The following is a 26217-nucleotide window of genomic DNA, read 5'->3' on the forward strand; positions in this document are numbered from 1 at the left end:
ACAACCAGCAACTAGACTAATTGTCTTTAATTAGACAGTAACGAAAGCAACAACAACGAAAAAAAAATAAAATACGACTAATTGTCGTAGATAAAAAATCATAAAGTGCGGGTGAAGAACAATAAAAGAACCGATACGAAACGTCATCGTATGTCATCGCTGAATGCGTCGTAGTTCATTCAATCGCATGTAAATGCACTGTGTCATTTCCTATGTAAGAAGAAGAAGAAGAATTTGAAATTACTGCTGCAGAGTAAATAAGCAAAATGGCCTCCTCTTCGGGTAGTCCACAAATGCATCGTTCAATTTCAATGCCCGTCCAACCCCAACCTTTACCAATGAAAACCATGCAACGTTCTCAGGAAAAAGAAACTCTCTACGAGGAGGATTATTATCCGGAAAGTCCGGCTTGTGAACGTCGTGTTAAGTCACGAATGTTGGTTGACGATCGCTTGGGTTGTCACAGTCAAAGTGATAAGTAAGTATTTCTTTCCCCTTTAGTAATTATTTTATATGGGCAAGGGGAGTAATAAGTCCCGCAACTATTTCGAATATGGATTATTGAGAGAATGTCTCAAAAGCAATACAAAGTTTCTCTAAAACCGAAATAATCGATTTTCACTGCTCAGGAGAGTTTTTTTTTTAATAAAATATACATAAACGAGCATCCTGTAGTGGAACTCATGATGGACGCGACCAAAAATGATGACTTAATATGGCAGATTATAGAAGTAGATGTCAGATGGAGAACATAAATTTTAAAGATGATAGCCAGATGAAATACGTATGAAATGAGGATCTGAGGATGGCAAAGATTCCAGATGTTTCTGGTAAAAGTTGTAATCTTTATACATCAATGATATGAGTTCACAATGTTTCTAGTCTCCCTCGTTAATCAAGAGAATATTCCACAAAATATAATTCTGAAAAAATATTAATTAAAAAACCCACGATATCTGCAAAAAATCCTCGTTATATTTGATAAAAAAAATAGACAACAAAATTTGATGTCAAAACTAAACACTATATAACTTTTTAGTCCAGAGCCATTTTAACTACTCATTGAACTATGCATATAAGAAACAAGCTCACTTAAAGCCACTGCAACGATCCCACATCAAGGCATTTGAAATTTTTTCAATATATACATATATATATATATAGCACTTCTCCGATTTTATCGACATTTTCCACGACAGGCCTACCTGTGCGAGGTGCATCTTTAACATGAAAAATTCCTGAACGGAATCTACGAAACCAAAATTGCACATAAATCGCTGTTTCAGTATCGGAACCATAAACACCATTCACAATTTTAGCCGCTTGGCTTCCATTTTCTCCGTTGTCAAAGAAAAACTGTAAAATGTTCCAAATTTTCTCTTTGTTCACTTACATTTTTAACACCCTGTAACCCACAACTGATGTTTTGCATATTAAAAAAATAATTTTTATTTCAATTCAAGTATTCTTTTTTAGGTTCTAGTTATGTGATCAGTATTTAATTCAGATATATGCATAGACATAAGAGCGTGAGCTTTGCATTTGATTTTTCAGATCCTTTTTTACCCGACGTGGGGTGAAAAACTTCTTTCAGCTAATGCTGTGGTTACCGATATCGTTTTTAAAAATTTGTAACAATATATTTATATTTGAAAATTGATTTTCGTCACAAACTACAATCGCATCAAGTGGATTAGATGGTCGGGGATCATTCGCTTTCCACATATTGATCCACAGATCCACTTTTAGACATTTTTCATAAAATTGTATGATCTCTTTGAAATCTTTAAATTAAAATTGTATAATTCTCGATGATGTTTTAACTATTTTTTTCATTTTCCAATAATCTGCTTGTCATATTTACAATTAGTTCGTCCAAACATGGGACAAATAATGTAGTTCTATAAAAATACTCGGAGTTCGAACTCATTACATTTGACCTCTACTTTTGCGTACCAACCCCTCTTGGCATTGAAACTTTAAGGTTTTATTTGCTTCTCGAAATATTTTACATAAATCTAAAAATTTTCAAGAAAATTAGCAAATGTCCAAAATTGTATAATCCGAATTTCTCGAATCTTCGAAACTGTATTTAAACTTAATTCTAAAATGTGAAAAGAACAATGAATGTATACTGCAGAAGGGAATTTTGATTTAGTAATGGCCTGCACTCCATTATAATTTACTGACATGTCAGACGGGCCGTCATAGCATTCCCCTCTCAAAAATGTTGGATCCAACCCCAATCTGATTACTGTGTTTATTATGACGGTCAAAAAATCGTTACCTGTTAATCCTTCTAATTCTACGTAGCAAAGGAAACATTCTTCGACGTTTTTAGATACATATCCGCTAAAACCGAAAAAAATACAGCACTTTTCACTGGACGGTGAAGCATTCAATAGAATCTTTCCAATTTTTAAGAGGGTGCGATAGAAATAATTTTGAGAATTGGTGGTTGCACTTTCCACGCCCTCCATTATTTAAAAATTATATGCCGACATCACAAAAAACAACTTTTGATAAATATGAATATGCGACAAAGAAACCCGTGAGCCGGACCGGGTATAATTATAATGAAAAGAGCACCGAGCCGGGTCGGGACAGGTATAATTAAAATGAAAAACGGGCCTGGCCGGGCTGGATATAATTAAAATGAAAAACCACTCAATTCGAACACTTTTGCACGTATAAGAAAAAAATAAAATAATAAGCGAATATCCTAACAAAAAAACTAAAGGAACAGATGAGGATCAGTGGCTTGATCCGAAACTATAGTCTTCTCTGCCTTAACCCTTGGCGAACAATGCCATACATTCCCCACTAATAAAGAGTTGTCTTTTTTTATAAAAACAACAAACTGGGATTCAGCCTGCAAAAACAAAATACCAATGGTATCCCAAATAAACCGCCAACACTACTGATTTTTTATATTTTATCCACCATCTATGCTCTTTTTTGCACTTTTAGTGTGGTTTGGCATATTCTCCACCAATGAATGTTCATTATGATTTCATCTGGGATTTTGTTACATTCCACTTGTCATAACTCCCCATTATAACTCCGGAATTATTGAAGTTCATGAGAAAAATGAATTAGGTTTGGATTTATTGATCTTTTGTTGCAAACTTTTCATAATATTGACCTCCAAAGTTTATTTTTGTGGAAGTTGTGTCTACTTTACTGTAATAAAATGGGTAAAACAGGGTGAGACAGCCCAGGTTTTTTACGTTTTTTCTCGATTTGTGGCTTAGCCATTAATTTCACGGCCTTCGTGCCAAAGTAAAAGTAGAAGCATACACAATGAGGTGTACGTCGCTTATGTATCGTTTTTCGAAAATTTATCTGCATCTACCTTTTTATAATGCAGAAATCTTGAAGCTCGATTTTGAGTGTCTTTTTTACATTTTTCTTCTAGTTTTAATGCGCAATCACAAATTTCCAAAAAATAATATTAGAATTATTGTATCACGAATGTGAGTGAGAATGAGAGTCGAGTACGCTTATAAGGAACATCAGTTATAACGAACTTTTTTCTGCTAATCCTTGGTTTAGGCTTACCTTGAATATAACGAACTTCGTCTATAAAGAAAAAATTTACTTAGCCCCTACTAGTTCGCTGTAATCGTACTTTCTATTTTACATATTATTTCGTCATGATTTATAATACATTTTAGATGGATTGATTTCAAAAACGGAAAATATCGAACCATGTTTCATACTAGCCGATTTTAAGCCTATTTAACTCCTGACTTGGCTGTAAAATGCAATATGCATTTGTGAATGACTATGGGACCTCGTATTGCCATTTCGCTTATGAAAGATACATTCTGTTAAATATTTTGATACATCCTTGATTCTTGTATATAAGTTATAGAAATGTGGAACGGTGTTTTTGAGTTCCTTTCTAAGTTTGGCCGGCCACAATTAACGTTCTTCAACGTCAAATTTATATGTAGTTGACACACACGTTCCATATGTCGGTAATAATCAATAATTCCAGAAAAATATCTGTTATTGTGGGCTTTGCAAACTACTCTGTAATTATCTTTCATCCTCATGACTTTCAGTAATGCGGAGTGATTTCAAAGGAAATTCCAATATTTGACTCCAAAAGTTATTTCAGCTTTCAATGGGCTAATAAATTAATACCAATGCTTGTTAAGGTTTGTAACTTTGCACATATATATAGCATTTCCAGATTAAATGAAACCTTTTACAAATTAAATGAAACCTTTTCCAAATTAAATGAAACCTTTTCCAAATTAAATGAAACCTTTTCCAAATTAAATGAAACCTTTTCCAAATAAAATGAAACCTTTTCCAATTGGAATGAAACCTTTTACAAACAGAATGAAACCTTTTACAAATAGAATGAAACTTTTTCCAAATTAAATGAAACCTTTATGAAACCTTTAATTTTAAACCAATATTTGAAAATTAAATCAAAGAATATTAACAAATATAATTGTATGTACATAGCCATATTAACATAAATATTCTTTAATTCGGTGTGATTTCATTTAATATCTTTACTACATAAAACTAAATAAATAGTAATACAAACTGGGGTATTTCTTGACATTTTAATAAATAAATATTTAAGAACAAGAATTGAATACCCGGTCCTAAATGCGAAATACATATTTGACTTAATAAATTGTTGATGATAAGGTAACTGCTTATCTTAATGAAGGGGTTCCCGACTTGCAGTCTTGTGAGATTTTCAAAACCATGTCCATAACGTAGTTAGAACAATCTTGCTGAGTAAGCTTTTGAATACTTCGCTCGATTACATCAACAATGTTATGTTCCATTGAAACGTCACACAGCTCTGCTCTTGCACATAATTTTATTTTTGAAAATGCATTTTCAATTGGATTTAGCATTGGAGAATAAAGCGGTAAGAATTTAAGGTTGCATCTTTTGGATTCGATCAAATTTTTTATGTCATGTCGCTTGTGTATTTGAGCGTTATTTTCCAACTCTGGATTGATTTTCTCAAAAAAAAAAAAAAAAAATCTATAAATAATTTAAATCTGTCTGCATTGACACTAAAATTAGAAACGATTGTGTGATGTACAACTCCCGCGTTGTTTATTGCTGCAATTATAGTGACATTACGACCTCTGACCGTAGGCAACACAATGTGTGCTCTTGTTCCTTGTCTTGAACGGGCTTGGGTTCTTCGTATGTGAAGATTAAATCCACACTCATCAATGAATAATATTTTTTCTCCTTGTTGGGGTATCCATTTTGTGAAGTCTTGAGCATATTTTTGTCTCAAGCCTAATGTTCTGGAGTCATTCATTCGTTCTATTTCAATAGAGGCCATCTTCAACGTAATCTGTGGATCATTTCAATAAATGACATGAAATTTCGCAAAGTATACATAGATTGGAAGATAAACTTCAGCACTGCATGGAAACCGCATGCGCTTTTGAGGATTACACGATTTAGGCGCAATTTAAAATGTATATTTCATAATATAGTTTTATTTTAAGATTTATTCTTATTTATAGAACCCCAAGATTTTTCGGAAGGGTCTTCCTATAATCCACAAGGTGTATACTTATACACAAGACATGTTTATATATATATATATATGTCCATTTTTCAGTGAAATTCGGGTAAAATAAAGTATTTCTTGTAACAAATTCAATATACCAAATTACAGCCAATTGAAATGTTTCCGAGTTCTCTTAAATACCGAATGGACCCATCCTGATCATTTTTATACTATAATTTAATACCAAACATTCTAGGAGTAGTAGCAAAGTATGTGAGAAATGTCAAAGCTCCTCCTTAAATATTGTGAAATTTGTAATGGTTTCAGCAGGCGAGCATGACCTATAGTTTTATTCTACCATTTCCAACATGACGGGGTGGCTATATCGTGATTATATAAGACTGACATGTTAGCAGGCGAAACGTTCAGTATCTTCGTTATCCTCAAAAGAAGATCGTGACGTTTTTTAAATTGCAAAGAAAAATTCAATCGAATACAGCACATGTAAGCTATCGTTTCATCTGAAATGTGTCGATGTGGAAAATAGCAGTTATACCACGTGCTAAAATTGTTTTTGATCCAGATTTGAGCGAAATGGATCCTCTAATATTTTTTAATGTTCTTCCAATTTTTTAAACCTGCAGGAGACTTTTATTAATCGAAAATGTTTTCAATTCTCCCCTAAGGATATCTCCACGTTTGTGATAGACACATAAAAATGATTTTAAAAAATCACGCATATTATAGACTACAAACATAATTTTTTATTTAATTCACGCTTTTGATAGAGGGACAAGAATATATTTTTATAAAAATTCACTCTTGCGTTAGACCTTCGCTAGCGTTATGTTCCTAATCATAATATTCAAAATTAGATTTTCAAGTTTATTAAAATCGACATTGTTTACAGTATTCTTACAGCTGACTGGGCTGGGAGCACCATAGAACTAAACACTGATCTGCGAAGGAATGGTAAGTGATATAAATTTTAAACAAATAAAAAACAGATATTAAACAGTTACCTCCCTTCACTAGAAATCGATACATTCTATAATCCGCCCAAACCCTATAGGGTTATAGAGAAAAATGGACGTGAAAATGTTATATTCAAGAGGCTACCAGAGAAATCATGGCGTTATATACGGGATTTTGTAACAACCTTGGTAAGAATGTTGATACCAAAGAGATTTCTAACAAATACATCGACATTCGAATCATCATCATGTTCATCAGCCGATCACAATAATGACTCCAACATGATCAACAGCACCACGACCACTGTAAATAAACATCAAGATTGCGAGACTCATCATCAACATCATGAATGTGAAGATATGGTGGCGAAGGAAGAAGATGAATTGGCAACAACAAGTGATTGTAAATTTTTAGAAAATATTGAGGATTCAGAAAACTCAGCAGAACAGGGTTCTAGAAGGGTTACATTTTCATTGTACGATTAGTTAAAAGAGGAGCTAAAAAATTTCCAATGTGATTCTGAATGATATTATTTTAACAAAATGATAATAATGGCTTAAAGGAACGATTCGGAACTGTACTGTAGAGTAACACAAAGAGAATAGCAATGACACCGTTTTTTATTTATAGTTATAGATTAATTAAAGATATAGAAGGTTAAAATACCTAGAACTAATTGATAATTATAACTGATTGAACCCGTATATGTCTACATACATATATGTCTAAAATGTTTTTTCACGTTTTTGTTTTTATTTTTTGTTTTATGTCCATAATAAAAACTTTGTCCTGTTGAAAAAAAATCGAAAACAATTTCATTTTACTAATATGTATGACAAGTCACCTACAATGTTCACCCCTCCATCTTATGTTACTCTATATCACGTTGAGGTATAAAATTGTATCACTCCCTCTTTAGATTGAATTAGATTGGAAATATATGCTGGCCATGTTTATCGGCAGCTATTTCCTCAGTTGGTTTGTTTTTGCCCTTCTAAGTTATATGGTTGCCTATTCACATGGTGATCTAATGTTCGATGAGGTGACCGGTGAACGTTTGGGCGAAGGCAAGGATCCCTGTATTATTGGCGTCTATGATTTCACCTCAACTTTTATATATTCCATGGAGACACAGACCACCATTGGTTATGGTGAAAAATATCCCAGTGAAGAGTGTCCGGAGACAATGTTTCTATTTATAATGCAAATTGTTTGTTCCATAGCCATTGAGGGTGCAATGGTTAGCATCATATATGCGAAGACAGCGAGACCGGCGAAACAAATAACCAAAATGAAATTTAGCAATAAAGCTGTGGTAAGTTTTGGGAGATAAAAAAATGTATCGAGTAATGGTCTTATTATTTCATTTCCTTTCTTCCAGATCTGTTATCGTGATGGTAAACTTTGTTTATTGTTTCGGGTCTGTGATCCACGAGAGCAGCATAGCATTGAAACGAAGATACGAGTTTATATGATCATCGATAGGCCGTAAGTATACACCAAATTTCCCAAGAGGGGAAAAAAGTTCCTTGCAGTAAATTGTTTATATAGTTCCAATGTTTGACGATGTAGATGTCGTTATTCCTAGTAGAGACGACTGGAACCGAAGTAACCCTCCTCTGTACAGTCTGGCCTTCTATACAGACGGATCCAAGATGGAAGAAGGTACAGGGGCGGGCGTTTACTGTGAAAGGATAGGCCTTGAGTTAACCTACAAGCTGGATTGCAACTGTAGTGTTTTCCAAGCTGAAATCTGCAATGAAGGCAATAGAATTGATAAAAAGTCTGGATGTAGAGGTCGTTGAGCCGGTGATTATTTTCGTGGATAGTCAATCGGCTCTTAAAACCATCAAATCCTGTTATATCAAATCTGAGTGTAGAACAGCTTTGGAAGAACTTACAGCTATCGGCTGTGTTGGGTACCAGGACACCGTGACATCATGGGTAATAAAAGAGTGGACAAATTAGCTAGACGAGGATCTCAATCCAGAGATCTAGCAATTGATGACTCAAACTACCCATATGTCATCTTTATCGGAACTTTGAGGCGTTCTTCGACGAAAGAGCCTATGAACTTTGGCACAACGAACCTAGTGCAATGTATCAAGATCTATTTGGCCGACTCTGTCTACCAAAAGGACACACTCACTGTTGTTGTTGTAGCAGGCCTATTGTTTTTACACACTCACTGTTGAACCTGAGCAAAGCTGAAATAAGAGTAATGGCAGGAATCATTACTGGCCATTGTAATATCAGGGCATTTACTAGTAAATGTTGATGCAATTGATTACTGTAGGCTCTGCGTTGACGAGGAGGAGACGGAGACAATTGAGCATCTCCTGTGTCACTGTCCAGTCCTGGCTTACAGGCGGCACAGAGTAGTGGGTGCTCATTATCCATCGAGTCATAGTTTCTTCTCAACAACAGAACCAGTTCTAATCTAGAGCATAATTAGAAACCTAAATTGGTTGGGGAAAGTGCAACCTTGACACGTAATATATCTTCTGTCCGATCTCTATAGCCATCGATACTATTTCAAACCAACCTTCTTACATTTTCTTGTAAACTTCTCATCTCTCTCTATCCCCACTTCTTTTCTCCCCTTTAGATCTTTCCATATCTCTTTCATTTCGTGGATGATGACTGCACATACCTAAACCTAACCTAGTTCCAAGTCAGTATACTATGGTTATATCCCCATTTTCCAAACAATATATTTTAATGTTAGTATAGGTTTCTCAGCCGGAAACCCTACGCTTTTATCGACAAACATTACTTTATCTATGTTGTCTGGTGGTTGAATTCCACATATGCCAGACGTCCACACACATAGTTGATTATCCAACATTTCAAACACTGGTCTTCTCTATATCATCAAACATCATGACATTGTGGACGGACATTTGATTGGTTAAGATATACCATTACAGTTCGCCAACACAGTATTTTCTGACTCAAGCGTGAAAATGATATCGTAGTACTATGCATTTTATGGAATTCATTCGGAAAATTAGCGCCTGAAGTGTCTTAGCTGCCGACAGAAGTGAAATCGGTCTATACGATTTACTCTGCTGGCATCCTCTGCCAGGCTTTAGTGTGGGTCAACCCTATCTACATTCCAGGCTTCGGGATCTTTGTGGTTGGCTCGACTCCGGATTCCCTCAGTGGCTTAATCATGGATAATGACTTGGCGCACTTAATGATAGTTCTACCTTCGTAAATTGTGGTCAGATCTGTCACACACACAATTAAATGTGGCAGCCATCGTCCGTCTCGTTTGTGCTCGCAAGACAAGCCTCTTGGCTTCAAGAGTAAGTTCTGTCACTCTTGTGTCTTCAGGGACCGTACGACGAAGTTCGTCACTTTACTTCGGGTATTCCAACGCCAATTTTACGTTGACGAATGTCTGATTCAGATTCTTACAGTACTCTTGCATATCTTACAATGCCTATCGAAGGAGATACCCTTACGGGAGCATTAAACATACAGTCCAAATGACTTATAACGACAACCAGTGAAATTGGTTGCCATAGCCAAAATTTTCGTCGTTATAACCGAAATGTCCTTAAAATTTATTTTTTTCAAGACGATATTCTAATTCTATATCCCTTGTCTTTTTTTCCTCAAACAGCACCAAAGAAGGAGAACTCATTAAAACCCACACGGAATTAGAATTGGAAAATAATGGACAACAAATGATTGTCTGGCCGGATACAGTTTGTCATGTTATCGATGAGAATTCACCGCTGCGACATTTCAAATGTGCCAAGGATTTGGTAAATGCCCAATTTGAATTATATATTAGCATTGTGGGTGTATCACCGGCCACGGCACAAGTGACCGAAGCTCGTACCTCATATATACCACGGGAAATATTTTGGGGTCAACGTTTTGTTAATATTATCAAATATGATGCCCAAAATGAACGTTACGAAGTGGATTATAGTAATTTCAATACAACAATATCGGTAAGAACTATAGAATATTTAATTATTGAAATTTGTTAAATGTTGCTTTTTTATTATAGGTTGATATGACGAATATTCACGACGCCATAAAGAGTGGCAAACAAGAATAGAACGATGTGGGCTGTAGGGTGGAGTGAGCATTCGATTTTTAATGGCATTCCTATTGATTTATTTTATTTGTTATATATTAAACATTGTTATATTTCACTAGCACATTAAATAAAAATAAAAACACTTCATATTTAGTACAATTTTAAGAAGTATATTTTTTCAGCACTTTATTAACAATATAAAAAATCAAATTAATAAGACCTAAGATTAATGAAAATGAATAAAAAAGAATGATTTGGGAAATATTTAAAAAAAATTAATAAATAAGATAGATTAAGAGATAACGGAACAACAAATCAAATTGAAAACTAAAAATCTTCATCCATTAACACCTACTCATTTCTATTTGACTGCTGTAATAGCTGCAATTTCAACATTTCATTTTCTTCCTTGAGGCGTAAAAATTCATTAACAAAAGGATCGGTTTGTAGCAGAACACCCAAGCAATCTCGTATCTCCTCAATTTCTTCGGAACGTTGATTCCATAAATTAAAATTCTGAGTGAAGATTTGCCATTTATTTGTTTCGTTTTGTAATTTTATTTCAAATTCCAATTGACTGAAACGTTCCAGCATTTCATTGCGTAAATCGTTGACAGCTTGCTGTACACTCATCGAATCATTGATACTAAGCGGTGTGGTTGCTTGCTTCCGATTGGCTGGTCCCACCGTCGAAGTTAACAATGGGCGATTGGATGCTGTTAAAATACCGTCCATTGAATTACGATTGGGCGTGCTGTTGAAATTCGCCGGCAATGCCTTTAGTCGTGATTGTGGCATAAATTGCAAATCAGTTTGGGGATTCTCCTTATCCGATTCTCCCTCAACGGAAGATTCATGACTTGAGGATTCTTGATTTCCTTTTTCTTCTTCCTTTATTTGTGACAATTTCCCAGCAAGTGGTGATATTGGTGACTTACTTTGATCTCTAAGGGGGGCTTTAAGAAAATCAGATGTATTGACGCGAGCATCGAAGGAGTCACTTGGTGTGATGGAAATATTAGGAACTCCACTGCCAGCAATTCCACCAATTTTACCAATCAAAGATAAACGACTTTCATCGGAGGTGGGTTTACGCGACAATGCCTCCCAATCAAAACTATCACGACGTGGTACAAAACGCGGTGACATTTTCTCTTGGCCACGATTTGCATGGAAATCTAGAAAATCACAAAACGAATCACGATGTGAACGTGTATTCTCAGCAGCATTGGGGGCCACAGACTTATTGGCAGTTCCCCCCGTTGCTATTCCCGAAGTTTCTCCAACACTGGAACTAGAGAAACTTTGTCCCGAATTATCACCTGGCATTGGCACGAAAGCAACTCTGGTGACTCCCCCATCATGTATCTTCTTCGATGATAAATATGCCTTGGTATTTCTCAAATCGTATGTTGTAAGTTCCCCCTTTAAATTACCCACACACATATAATTGCCACATTCACTTGCCGCCACAGTGGACAATGGATGACAATAGGCCAGCTGTAAGGGTTTAACTTTACGCCGTGTATCAAAAATATTTATAACACAATCATAGCCAACACTTATTAGAGTATCAGGACTTGCGGGAGACATACACAAGTCACGGCACTGTGCCCCATGAGCATCGGCGGCATGAAAAACTTTACGTTTAGTGTGAACATCGTAAATTGTAACGGCACCTTTATACGAAGCAATGGATAATTGAAAACGTTTGGTGGGATGGAAACGAGCCAATGTGGAACTGTGGGGTGAAAAATGGAACAAAATAATCAAGAAGGGAAGTAAGAAAATAGAGAGTATGTGAGATATATCTAAATCGTCGTCGTTATCAGATTCACTCTGAGACGTTGTGGATAAAGAAATATCTGCATCAATTTGAATAAAATTTGTTTCTTATGGAAACATTTCAAAATTAAAAAATTTTAAACTTGCCATTGGATTGATGAAAGTTATCGCCTCATACATTGGAGGAAGTTCCATAAGAAAAACCATCAATATACTAAGAGCCCACGTTCATTGTGAAGCCACAGTGACATGCCGTAGGGTGGGTTGCTCTCACCTCTCTTACGACTTCTAATAAACGAATAACTTATAAATGTTGACCAATTTTGAAATTATGTGGCTTAGTTCATAAAAAGTGGCTAATAAGTGGTAAATAGCCAAGTCACTCCATACAATCCTTTATCTCTAATGCATAAATGAATGAATAAAATGAACGTTCAGTTAGAGGTCTCATAAAAATCTAGATTTGTTGTGTTACGCCCCATTGTGACTTAGTAATTTATACAATTCCATCGTCAATTTATAGAACATTCAACTTCCCACAATATAACAGAACCTGCTTTTGGACTAAACAACAGTAAGAATTTCGGACACGTACTCAAACGAAATACCACCACTTAAAGGACCTTAGGTCTGTTGAAATCACGATAGATATAGCAGTATTTAAGATAGAGCTCTTAAATTTGGCACAGACATTGCTAGCCCCCATATATCGATACCCTCCAATATTCGGTATTTTGGGGATTTTTAAGACGTTTTCCAACCGAATTTGTTGTAATTTGCTTGTTGTTGTAACACTTTATATGAATATAGTTTTCCTGTTTAAATTCAATCTGGTTCTGTCTCCAAGTTATGAAATACAGCTGCTTCCACTGGCTGCAACCACAGATCTTCAGGAGTAAGACGAGTATATTTGGCCGGGCAATTGAATAAGTGCAGTGTGGTATGAGGGTATGTACCAAATGCTGGGCAGACATTCCATCCTGAACGTAATTGGTCCAAAACTACTCTGGTTGGTCTGGTCAGCTGACGTTCTTCAGCGGCTATGGGTGGATATGAGCTCTGAGGACGGCATTCATTTAGTATCCATCAGGTATCAGGGCTGCGACAACTGCATCAGTATGGATGCTATTCAGACCAGCTCGATAGACAAATTGATCTATATGCTCCCTTTTATAATGTTGAACCGTTCTTTCTAGAACATGCAGAACCTCCCTGACACGCCTGGGTGGAGGAGTCTTATCCACCATGTGATGGTTGGGATGATTGTCCCTGAAGCACCCGAGCAGGTACTGCAACGAAAGCATATTGCTATGCTGACGTAAGGGAAGGATCTTCGTCTCCTTATGAAGATGGTCCACTGGTGTCAAGAGGAGGCACCCTGTCGCAGTCCACAGAGCGGCGTTCTGGGCTTTTGGGCTCTCATTGTATTGCATATTTCCGCACTAAAAAAATTGATATTGACCCAGGTTTCAGGGTAGCCCCCATATAATGGTAACCCCAATATGGTAATTTTTGACCCGTTTTTCACTCTCCGTTTTATTATAGCCCCATATAACGCTAGACCCATTATTAGATATTTTTGAGAATTTCAGTCGTCTTTTATCATGTATAATATTCTCATTCTATCATAACATGAGTTTTCTCTATGGATCCCCCATTAATTTTAGATATTTTGATTGTCATGGTCATGGTGTTCGGCCTGACCGAATTTAACATCTTTCTTACTTGCTTATCTTAAAATAGTTAACTGATCACCGTTTAGTGGTTGTCTCCATATATATGGAATTCTAAGACGATTTAGCTATATGCTGTAATCATTCTACCTGTTGAGGATATTTAGATAAAAAACTGGAACATCAAGTTCGAAAATGAACTATATCGGGCTGTATTTAGGCCTAACCCCATATAATGATACCTACCGATTTTCGGTATTTTTAATATTTAGCATGAATGAGGGAATTTTGATACAAAACGTAAATTCTATGTTTGAATTTGAGCTATGTATTTTGATATTAAAAATCCCTTTTACAATAATCGCTTGGTAAATTGTGGGCTTAAATGCACTTTACTTACACCTCTCAGATCATTTTGAAATTACAATAGGAAGCCAATCTGATGCTGATTACACCAACATAAATTTCCCCCGGGGGAAATACTTCAATACTTCCCGAAATATGGGGTTCCAAAGTTCAAAAAATATCCCCAATTTTATAAAATATTATTAACACTAGAAAGACGGGAATTTTGTATATACCTATATTGCCTAAAATCGGTAAAAATGACCTCATTCTGAAAGAATTTTTATTGTGTAATGAACATGTTTTTAACTAATTTTTTAATATTTTTTACATTATTTGCAATCATACAAAACGTTATTTGTTTTCGGTGGTGGGGCTAACGAGTTTCCCCTTTTGAAAAATAAGAGCGCGGACAAAATGTTCGAAGAAGAGGAAGTCTTTACTCTAAGTGTGAAATCGACAGGAAATATAAAATTTATTTTTCCCGATTTGTATGTTCGTTTTTGTTTCTAGAGTAGCAAACGGGTTTCGATGCTGTTGTACTGATCTGGTCATATAAGAAATTTAATTTATACAATAATAAAAGTAGTTTAATTATTTAATATTTCGCAAAAAGTCAAAATGACCGTTTTTAGGCAATATAGGTATGGCACATGTGAATACGGGGAATGAAAGAGGGGAGGAAGCAGATACTATGATAAATAAACGTAGTTCTATGTGGTACAAAAAGTCACCAAATTTTAAAAAACTGGGTCATAATATACACAATTTTTTTTTTTTTGTACTTGAAATTGAAAAACGGTCAAAATGACTGCCTTCGGAAATCTTGTGTTAAGAATACTGATGACAATCTTTTTAATTTCTTTGGGGAGAACTTCGTAGTTCCAAAAATATGTGGTTCCGAAATTAAAAAAAAATAATTATCTGTTTGCCTTAAGGTTTGCCAAAATCCGGCTTGTCAGAAATAATAAAATTAAAAGAAAATTCTGCTGGTGTATCTTAATTTTCCACCTGTCCATAGGAGAAAGACTTAAAATCGCGCCCGAAGCCCGACTACTTAAAAAATAATAATTTCACTTTACCCGGTCAATTTATGAGAACAACAAATTCTTTGAACAATTAAGGATTTTGATTTAGTATAATTCCTTTGTACTTACTTGCTATCAATGTTAAAAGAATCAATTTTGGTTTTAGTCCTTTGGCCATATATATTAATCAATCCATTTTCAAACACTGAGGCTATATACTCATCAGAGGCATTGTAGTCCAAATACAAGACAGAGTTGCGATTGGAATCTATAATAAACAAATATGGAGTTCTCGTCATTATTTCGAAATTTTAACACTCAAAATGTGGTAAATCTTTCCAAATTTATAAAGGTCAACGTTTATAATTTTATGAACATATTCACATTTGACATACTCACCAGCACTAAATTTATGCACAAATTCCGACTTGTGATAATTATAAAGTTTCACCTGACCATTTGATAAGCCGACAGCCATTTCCTCCATTGATTGTTTGGCACAGGCCACACAATAGACATTGTCGATGGTTAACTTGCGGACACGCTGCAAATCGATCTCTACACGAGAAAAGCATAATAAATAAATCATTTATCTCGACCCATCACCTTACTTACTTGGCGCCCTCTCCTTGACGCGCATTATTTCCAACCCGGATTTTTTATTCACTTCCACAAAGATTCTTTGTTGGGCATAAAATTGAAAATCTGTATTTTCACCATTGGAATGTTGATAGGTGGATTTATTCTCCAAATTATTAAAATCCGTGAGGATCGTGGTTTTTGCCGTCGACACCAGATACATATTCGCCATGATGTGTATTTCTGCAATTTGTAATTACAATAAAAATTCTCTAATTATATGGGGGTTTGTTTTCCAATAAATGGCGAAATTATTTCAAATTTTTCTAATTAGACGCCAAAATGTATAGGGTACAATAAATCGATAACGATATGCCGTAATCGATTAGTTAATCTACGACATATAGAAGTTAAATAACCAGGCCACACATCAATCAATGTAATCGAAGAGAGGGTACAGTTACGAAATCCCTTTTAAACGTTAACCAACTGGGTTAACGAAATCCGGTTAAATTTAAACGCACTATAATAAAACACGTCTTTTAGAATGTCAATTCATTCGTTTATAGGTCTGTTCCCATTGCCTATAAATAAGGTCACCAAGGGAGATCAGCTCATTATCGATACCTCTCAAGTTTGCTGTCAAAATGCATTATTGTGAATTTACTTCCATTATAAAAACGTAAACAAAGTCGAAATTTTTGACAGTAGACTTGAGAAAAAACAGCTGTTTTCCGATTTCGATTGCTATCTTGGTGACCTTATTAATAGATCTTGTCTGTTCCCGTACTGCGATAACGAGTTTTCCTCTATGATATCGAAGAAAATAGTAAAATCGAGTAGATTCTTGCAGTACGGGAACAGACCATATATTTGACAAAGATGAATCTGTATAAACTTGTGGTGAATTAGTTCGAAAGCATTTTCTTTCTTTCAGATCCTGCTAGAGTACATTAGAACTCTTTTACTGGGTTAATCTACTCTATGAGGATTTATTTGACATACATGCAATGGAATTGATAATTTGTACCCACCGGGTTAACAAAACAAACGTGCTACATATTACTGTGTTATGAATGAAACCACGATCCAATAATAAGATCATCCGATATGGCTAAATGATTTCACCCGAGCTGTCAAAATGCTTTAAATGTTGACTTAATTGTGTGAAAACGTAAACAATAAATTTGACAGTTTGGGGATTTTAATCCAAAATTGTCGATAACGATTGCTTCTGACTTTTCTTTCAAAATTATATCAAGATAGGACCCATCTTTCCACTCCTTCTAATACCTCCCCCATAAAGAGTCAACGTTTTGAAAACTTGTAAATATGAAATGAAGCGAACGGAATATCCATATTCATCGCAACATTGCAATTCGTAATGTATTTACCTTACATAGATTAAGTTCTATGATGGGGCCCAGAGGTCCTCTCCTTCTTATACCTACCACAAAGTTTCATTTTGAACGTTTATTAATTCAGTAAAAAGCTAACAGAATAACCGATTTGTTCCAATCTTTGCAAATCGTAATACTTTTATCAAACCTATATTAAGGTCGAAAATGGGACCTCCCCACAAGGGGTCAACATTTTGGAAATTTGTTAACAAATATCAAGCTAATGGAATGTGCGATGTGTCCTTTTGATTTTACACGATGGTGCACTCCTTTGCTGAAATATCAAACGTATTCGATTTTAACTAAACTTTGCACAAACTAATTATTGATCTGCTACCTCTCCACGGATGGTCAACTATTTAATAAAATCATATAACTTACGACTGACACTTTTTATTATTATTATTATTTATTTATTCATTTCAAAGCCAAGCCAAAAAGCCTTATATGGCCAGTATACTACAAAATAAACTTAGACCAAATTAAAAATATAAATTTTAAACACTAGTATTTCTTTTCATGTTACATTTGTTCAAGCTCCATAAATATTCATTAAAAGTAATAGAAAAAAATCATTTGAATAAGAACTACTCTGAATTGATTTACAAAAACATTAAAGTAAAATATTAAGTAATTACAGAAATTTATCTTCAGTATTTAACTACTCAAAATAAACAAATTAAATTGTATGAAAATAACTCAAAATGGCCAAAAAATAAAGGATAGATTTAGAAGGAAATTATTATTATTATTTTTTATTATTAATCAATACAATATTGAATTTAATTAATATATTTAATATATGGCTAAAACCAGGGAAAAGCAAAAAAGGCTTAATTGTAGGCTTTTATTCAAGCGATTGAAGATATTGTAAGAGTTTATTGCGATATGAGTATTGGGATAAATTGAACGTTCGCAAAAAAAGTGGTAATGAATTATATACCCTAGCAACCCTAGTGCAATATGAACGTTCCAAAATTGGAGTTAATTGTGGAAAAATAAGTTGGGGATTTCTTGTGGACCTAGAGAAATTAAAAAAATTCACAAGAAATTGTGGACACTGTATTTTAATAATCTTATAAAAATGAATTATAATTCGTAGATTTATAAATTGACGAAAATTGCAACCCAAAAATTGTATTACATAATTTGAAACATGTTGTCTGATATTCAAACCATATATGTATCTTATCACTCTATTAAAAACGAGGCGTATTTTCTTCATAAATGTCCCGATGGTTCCTGAATATATTTCCACACAATAAATTAAAATTGGCATTATAAGCGCATGTGCAATCTTTAATCTAATACTAAGAGGCAAATTCAATTCCACATTATATAGTTTTCTCAGAACAAAATTAATCTTTGATATTAAAGAGTTAATATGATCTTCAAAGTTAAGATGCCTGTCAATAGTTAAACCCAGACATTTTATACTGTCAAAAAATTCAATATCAATGTAATCAAATTTGATTAATATGTAAACGTGGACCAATATTTAACAATTGTGAAAGACTTTATGCAAATTTTTGCATTACGTAATCGTGCGGAAATGTGCTCCAAATCCTTAACATTACAAAAATCGCGATATAGCTCATATACGAACATGGCCTGACTGCAAACAAAACATACTATTGGCAACAAGTTGTTCCGTTAACTAAGAACGCAAAATATGTACAGAATATCAGATTTTCTTCCAAAAATGAATTGAGAATACAATTTAAAAATTTCTTTGGTAAAGATATTACAGAACAATTTTCATAAAAAATTTAGAACATTTATTAATAGAATTCATGTACGGAATTAGCGCTGAAATAAGTTAGCCGTTTGTGAAGGCTTCGAAGACGTTGCTTTTCATCTAATCTGTTAAAAAAAGGTTTAACTTGTGGTTATATATTTTCGTGCAGAGTTTACTGGTCAAATACATAACGTACATGAACAAATTACTTATTTTAATATTTCAACAACATTTTATTTAAACAATAAAAAACTAAAATATGAACAAAATCGTTTAGCTACGTTACTAAAATTACATATTTATTTTCCTTCTTTCTTGTTGTCAGATTCATTGGCTTCTTGAAGGAGAAGTGATTCAATGCCAACCTTTTTCAGTTCTTCGATGAGGTCGCCACTTTGATGCATTTGTAGAAGAATATCGCAGCCTCCAACAAATTCACCATTGATGAAAACTTGTGGAATTGTGGGCCATTCCGAGAATTCCTTAATTTCTGTAATGGAAAGTAATATTTGTTAGTTAAATCACACTTCAGCAAATTAAATAATATGCGAATCAACATAATATAATTTTATCATTGATCATCACAAATACATCCTTAATTCCAAATGGAATTACATTTTTTTTTCGATAGACCATATATCCGAAGATATAGGCCTCCAAAGTTCCGCTGGCACCTTCTATTTTCTCATGCCTCTAAAAATTATCCAAGGCAATATACATAGGTAACAATTGAAAGCACTGATTACAAAAATATAAATATCACACATCGAAGTTTTCCATACCTCCCGATGTATGGGTCTCCAAAGTTGGGTAAGTACTTTTCAATATAGTTCTTTTGTTTTATTATATCGTTGTAATCAGGGTTATCTGTGGTAAAAATGATCAAAATGATCTGCAACCGGGTCAATAGACTTGAACCAACAAAAATCACAACTTATTCCATTGTGTAAAAGCAATAGGACTGCTACAACAACAACAACTTACTCTCTCTTAGTTCATCGCTTTGCAAAACATCGTGGGCATCGTATTGTACACCATGCATACGTAGGATCTGCACCACAGCATTACTGAAACCACAACGAGGTGCCTCGGGATTGCCTTTCATAAACACGACAACTTTATTGGTGTTCACCAACTTTTGCAGCACTTCTTTGGTAAAGGTTTGAGGTGCTTCCGCCGAGAAGAATCTATGTGATTGGGTAAGGGCAACAGGTAAACGTTGTGTGAAGTTGGTTCTGAATACTTGTCTTATGAGTCCAGCCATTTTTATTTGAAATTAAAAAGTTTACAATTTGAACCGGAATATATTTATTTTGCACGACAAATTCCAATTCCCTCAACACGTAACCAGAGACCTGCGCCGATCAAATTTGTCGGCGGCTTATGTTAAAAAATGTCGGCGGCGGCTTAAAGCCGGCTGTGAGCCGATGTCAAGGCATAAAATTATTTCGTTTTTGAAAATCAAAAATAAATACAAATTCATATTATATCACATCAATTATAATAATAAATTAAATATATACATAAACCAGTAAGGAAAGTAGTAAAGTCGGACGGGGCCGACTATATGATACCCTTCACCACTTTGGGCATATTCAACAGATGAATTCTAACAGACGTCGCATTTTTAAAGGACCATAAAATTAAACTGGATCCATAAACATGTCATTCTGCAACCGATATTAAATTTTTCATTTGGTCAGATATAGAAGCTATATCTAAATCTGAACCGATTTCATATTTAACACACATCACTCTAGACCTAATTCCTTACGCCGTGCCAAATTTCGTGCAAATCGAAAGATATATATAGGGACTTTGGTACACAATTTATCTTAAATTGGACGAAAATATATATATATATATATATATAAATCTGAACCGATTTTCATGAAACTTAGCACACATTATTATAGACGCAATTCAGTACGCTATGCTAAATTTCGTGCAAATCGAAAGATACATAGGGTCTTTGATGCACCAATTACCTTAAATCGGATGAAAATATATATAGGAGCTATATATAAATCTAAACCGATTTTAATGAAACTTTGCACACATCATTCTAGACCTTATTCATTACGCTGTGCCAAATTTCGTGCAAATCGAAAGACATATAGGGACTTTAGTTAACTATTTACCTAAAATTGGGCGAAACTATAAATGGGATCTATATCTAAATATGAACCGATTTTCATGAAACTTTGCATACATCATTCTAGACCTTATTCGTTTTGCTGTGCCAAATTTCGTGCAAATCGAAATATATATAGGGACTTTGGTACACCATTTACCTAAATCGGACGAAAATATATATGGGAGCTATATCTAAATCTGAACCGAATTTCAATAGGGTTCGTCCTTGGGCCAAACAAAAAAGCTGTTCCAAATTTCATCCAATTCGAAACATAAATGCGACCTGTACTTTGTTTACAATTTAATTTGGACAGACGGACGGAGGGACGAACATGCATAAATCGACTCAGAAAGTGATTCTATGCATATTCTCAAAAGGAACCATTTTTGCCTGTTACAAACATATGCACAAAGACATAATACCCTGTACCACAGTGTGATGATGGGTATACAATCTTGGTTCAATATATTAAATACAATATATTATATATTAAATATAATTGTTTAAATTTATTTTTGTTTATGATTATAATTAAATAATTATATTAATTATAAAAACAGTATTTTTGCACATTTTTTTGTTATAACGAACATGAAACGGCGGCTGTATTTAAGCCGATTGAAGCCGAACAAAATTTCGGCGGCGGCTTTTGAATTTTATCGGCGGCTCGGCTCAGCCGGCTGTGAGCCGATCGGCGCAGGTCTCTGCACGTAACTTTTGAACTAGGGATATATAAATCGACTTTCGACTAATCGATTAATCGACTTTTTATATTGAAAGGTCTAAAAGTCATAGCATGATGCAATAATAAGGTGATATATCAAAACGTTTTAGGGCTAAGCAGAATGTTGGCGTTGAACCATCCGTCGCGCTACATTAACGATTATCGTTTATCTCTGGTTGTTGTATTTGCAGATTTCTTGCAGTACCGGAAAGAATAACCCCAACTCTATTTTAAAAAGAAAACGTTAAACCGCATAAATATTACAACTTTTTACCGGGTTAACCTACTTTATGATGATTTATTTGACATATATGCAAAGGAATTGACAACTGAAACCCACTGGGTTAACCAAAGCCGGTTAAATGTAAACGTACTATTACATTCCATTCATTTTTCGCATTTTGGAAAAATTTGAAAAATATGTCAAAAAAACGGAACACTTGTTGCTTTTGTTTTCATTTATTCTGACATTATTTTCCATAAGGTAGAGGTGTATTTTCTCCTTTTTGACAAAAGCTACCCTACCTCTTATAATTGTACCATGCTTGCAATGTTCCAGAACCTGTGAGAGGTTTGCCATGTTGTTGTGAGATGACGCAAGAGTGTATCTATGAACTTAAAGCTTAAATCTTTTATGACGATTAAGCACTATTCGCCTTGATATTCATGGCACAATCGGTAATATTGTCCAAATAGGATACATTCTATAATGTATGCACACATGGCTTTAAAAACTGTTTATTCGTTAGGCTGGTGTCAATTAATGCAAATAAATAAAAAAATATGATCGAGATTCTTGAAATATGATTATAAAAGGCTAAGCAGAATGCTCGCGTTGAGCCATCCGGCGCGTTATATGTTATCGAAAATACAACAACCACAAGGAAACGATAACACAAACGCTTGAAGTTGATGTGCGCTGCCGTTCGAAGTTAAATATATTTTAACTTTTTGCGTGCGTTAACGCGATAACAAAAAACGCTCAACGCGAATATTCTGTTTAGCTCTTAAGATCGTTACAGATGTCGAATCGGAAACGAACATTTCATATTATTCCTTTAATACGTTTACATTTAACCGGATTTCGTTAAACCAGTGGGTTTCAATTTTCCTTCTCATATATGTCATATAAATCCTCATAAAGTAGGTTAACACGGTAAAAAGTTCTAATGTATATGCCGTTTTACTCGAAGGAATTCATAACGATTCCCTAATTTTTCAAATTTTTGGTTGGATAAAACGACATGTACATTAGAACTATTTACAGGGGTTAATCTTCTTTATGAGGATTTATTTGACATATATTCAAAGGAATTGACAATTGAAACCCACAGGGTTAACGAAATCCGTTTAAATGTAAACGTACTATAAAGGTCAAATAATTTTTTGTTTATATGGCAAACAATTTGTTGTTTATATTTATATTATTTGTCGGAAGAAACCACTACATACAGAATTATTTTTTGATGATTAATTTATGACATTCTACCTTGTATTTTTGTACTATACTTGCAACGATGGTATAATAATAGAAGTTGGGTATATTTCTGGCCATCATCGACTCGCCTATGACATTTGTATATTTGCTTCCACGGTGGAAATGGTCTTGATTCCCTTTTCACATCTGCATCGGTAGGTACAGCTGCTAAATTACTACCATCCCGACGGGATTTCAAATAATTTAATTAGGATGTATATTTATACCCTTGACCAACTTATATGTATACGTTAGGATAATGTTTTATACCGGTAGAATAGCTATCAATGGCTCCTGTTGATACGCCCACATGGATCAGACAATACGTTGGACTTAGTCTTTTTTTAAGTCAAATTTATTAATTTTCTAACTTTTCCTCGCTCTCATTTTTTTGTTAAAAAATGGAATTACAAGAAAAAGCTTAATTATAAAAGGAACACTTGAATTATTTGGAGAAGCTATAACGTGGATAATTTGTCTTTCTTTTTTCTCGCAAAGATTTTAATTTTAATATTGGCCTGGAGTTTTTTTGCCGACAGAAAAAAAAAATGATCGGATTAAATATATAATAGTGTTTTTAATTTACTTAACCATCAAATTTGCTCGTGTGACCACTGACTTTATGCCATGTACAGACGAGCGTTGTTCGCTCTCTCATTCGTTGTTCGACCCTTAATTATGAAGGAATTACTTAGTTCCCCATACAAAATTGTCTGAGCGAACACCGACTTTTGTACGTTGTTCAATTCGAATCACTCTCTGAATAACCAATAAATTTGTCCCATCCCTAACAATTGAGAGTATTTATCGAAAATAAATTAATTTTGACAGTTTTAAAATATTTATGAAATTTTCAAACTTTTTCAGTAAAATTGAAAATCATGAATGAAAAGTAAAAAATTGTATAGTTTTTATATATGCAGCAGGATGTAAATGTTGTTTTCTACATAATGCAATATGCATTTCTTTTCCCTTGGTTCTAATTAGCGTACAAAACAAGAAACAAATGTGGGGCAACTCAAACAAAAAATTCTCCAAATTTTTATTTGTGACAGTATGTGACATTTGAATTGAAAAAATATAAAAATGTATTAAAAACAACAACATTTTCAGAAAAAATGGAAAACATGAATGAAAAGTAAATAGATATGGGTTCATACTATAGTCAGGAGAAAGAGAATTATTTTTTCTATTTAGATCCCTATGTAATTCACTAAAATATGTTACATTTTTGGTGTAAAACAAGAAACAAAAAGTTTGAAATAAAAAACTCTGATGATATGAATTATGAATAGTGTTGTATGAACGGGTTAATTCATGTACGTAATTCTGAGAGCGAACTACGTTGTTCGGATGCCCGTCAGAACATGGCATTAGGATTCTTGCTAGTTCTGGAACATATAATATTAATTTGACTTGTTGAAACGTATGGTAATATCTTCATTTCACATTGAACAAACCCATTTGCAACGTTGCCAGATCAATTGAAACAAACAAATACTAAACGATTACTCTGATTTCTCTTGTTGGCACATCTGTTTTATCGTTATCGCTATCGTACAAAATTCCAATTCGAATCGAAATGGATTTTGCCATCACAGTAACTTCGTGGAATGTGTGAATTATTGGGGAAAAAAGTAATAAAAAAAGTTATTAACAATAAAATTAAATGTATTTTTTCTTCATTGGGAACAAAGACAACAAAATTCCAATTAAAAAAAGTTGCAATTTAGATATTCTTGAAATGTTTGTGTGGTGAATTTGTCGAAGTGTAGTCCATGAAAACTGTGTGTGTGTTTTTAACGAAACTAGGTGGAAAACAAAAAAGAAAAGAAAATTGCAACACCATCAGTCGCTGACAAAAAAAAAAGAAAAATCCAATATTCCCCAAATACACAATCAAACGAAAAATAAATAGAAATAAAATTTACACAATTGTTAACCAAAATTTTAAATATTGAAATCTTTAGTCCAATATTGAAGTCGTTTGTAAAACAAGTTACATTGTGAAAACATAAAAATAAACATGAATCGTTCCGATGGTTTGGTAAGACGTACTGTTCGCTCCCGTGAAAATGGTGCTGATTCAGGCAGTGCGTCCGGAAATGCCAATACACCCGACGACAATCAAGACTTGCAAGAAAACAAAGATCACGAGGATAATATCGATGATGGCGACTCCAAAGAGACACGTTTAACGTTAATGGAGGAGGTACTATTGCTGGGTTTGAAAGACAAAGAGGTTAGTTTTGAATGAGAGTTTTTAATGAAAAACAAAAACAACAACTACAACAGTTTGGTTTCACAACAATATACTGTGGCTTACAGCAGATTTGGACTATTCCAGTATAGCTGCATTTTCTATTATTTGCATTTACATAAATGTCAAACAAACTTGTTTTTACATTTGGCAATTATTTAATTTCCACATTGTCTGTCAACAAGCTGCTGAGACCACCATCTTCACCATCGTCGTCGTCATCATTACCTTAATTACAATCATAATAGTAACCAAAAAAAAAAAACTCAGCACCTCATCACCAACCAGCATCATCATATTCCACATCATCTTTTTTTCTTCTTGTGTTTTGTGCAGTTTATTTGTTTGTGTATTTCATGTGTTATTACACTTACTTGACTACTCTTCTTTACATTCTCTTAGGTGACTTTTTTCCCCATTTTAATATTAAACAAATAATTCAACTTCTTTTATATTTCTTCTCCTTTTATTTTTTCTCAAGTGTTTTGTGTTTTGATGACGTTGTTCGTTGGTGTTGTACTCTGTTT

General features: G+C 34.1%; 3 protein-coding genes across 3 annotated transcripts; 1 reads left to right on the forward strand and 2 right to left on the reverse strand.

Annotated features, from left to right (window-relative positions):
* Positions 1 to 269: 269 nt before the first annotated feature.
* Positions 270 to 10491, forward strand: LOC133328142 (inward rectifier potassium channel irk-1). Its single transcript, XM_061536699.1, has 6 exons — positions 270 to 478; positions 6420 to 6481; positions 6545 to 6672; positions 7404 to 7799; positions 7866 to 7972; positions 10116 to 10491. The coding sequence occupies exons 1-6, from the start codon at positions 294 to 296 to the stop codon at positions 10489 to 10491; spliced, it is 1254 nt and encodes a 417-aa protein (XP_061392683.1). The 5' UTR covers positions 270 to 293.
* A 404-nt stretch (positions 10492 to 10895) lies between these two features.
* LOC133328143 (protein NEDD1-like) lies at positions 10896 to 16184 on the reverse strand. Its single transcript, XM_061536700.1, has 4 exons — positions 15991 to 16184; positions 15775 to 15933; positions 15505 to 15643; positions 10896 to 12285 (listed from the first exon to the last, which is right to left on the reverse strand). The coding sequence occupies exons 1-4, from the start codon at positions 16175 to 16177 to the stop codon at positions 10896 to 10898; spliced, it is 1875 nt and encodes a 624-aa protein (XP_061392684.1). The 5' UTR covers positions 16178 to 16184.
* A 3200-nt stretch (positions 16185 to 19384) lies between these two features.
* On the reverse strand, positions 19385 to 20356 carry LOC133328146 (glutaredoxin-related protein 5, mitochondrial-like). The gene is made up of 2 exons (XM_061536703.1): positions 20077 to 20356; positions 19385 to 19582 (listed from the first exon to the last, which is right to left on the reverse strand). Exons 1-2 carry the CDS (start codon positions 20354 to 20356, stop codon positions 19392 to 19394), a joined length of 471 nt encoding a protein of 156 aa, XP_061392687.1. The 3' UTR covers positions 19385 to 19391.
* Between the last annotated feature and the right edge of the window lie 5861 nt (positions 20357 to 26217).

Source organism: Musca vetustissima, unplaced genomic scaffold (assembly GCF_032173495.1).
Source record: "Musca vetustissima isolate MV318-11 ecotype Yass unplaced genomic scaffold, APGP_CSIRO_Mvet_v1 utg18518, whole genome shotgun sequence".
NCBI classification, from domain to species: Eukaryota; Metazoa; Arthropoda; class Insecta; order Diptera; family Muscidae; genus Musca; species Musca vetustissima.

Coding starts and splice junctions, on each gene's coding strand:
- LOC133328142 (XM_061536699.1), top strand. CDS start 294: ATGCATCGTTCAATTTCAATGCCCGTCCAACCCCAACCTTTACCAATG. Junction 6,673..7,403: donor GGGATTTTGTAACAACCTTG/GTAAGAATGTTG, acceptor CTCCCTCTTTAG/ATTGAATTAGATTGGAAATA. Junction 7,973..10,115: donor TATATGATCATCGATAGGCC/GTAAGTATACAC, acceptor TTCCTCAAACAG/CACCAAAGAAGGAGAACTCA.
- LOC133328143 (XM_061536700.1), bottom strand. CDS start 16,177: ATGTATCTGGTGTCGACGGCAAAAACCACGATCCTCACGGATTTTAAT. Junction 15,644..15,774: donor TGTGCATAAATTTAGTGCTG/GTGAGTATGTCA, acceptor TGTTTATTATAG/ATTCCAATCGCAACTCTGTC. Junction 12,286..15,504: donor TCTTTTAACATTGATAGCAA/GTAAGTACAAAG, acceptor TTCACCCCACAG/TTCCACATTGGCTCGTTTCC.
- LOC133328146 (XM_061536703.1), bottom strand. CDS start 20,356: ATGGCTGGACTCATAAGACAAGTATTCAGAACCAACTTCACACAACGT. Junction 19,583..20,076: donor AAGCGATGAACTAAGAGAGA/GTAAGTTGTTGT, acceptor TTTCCATTACAG/AAATTAAGGAATTCTCGGAA.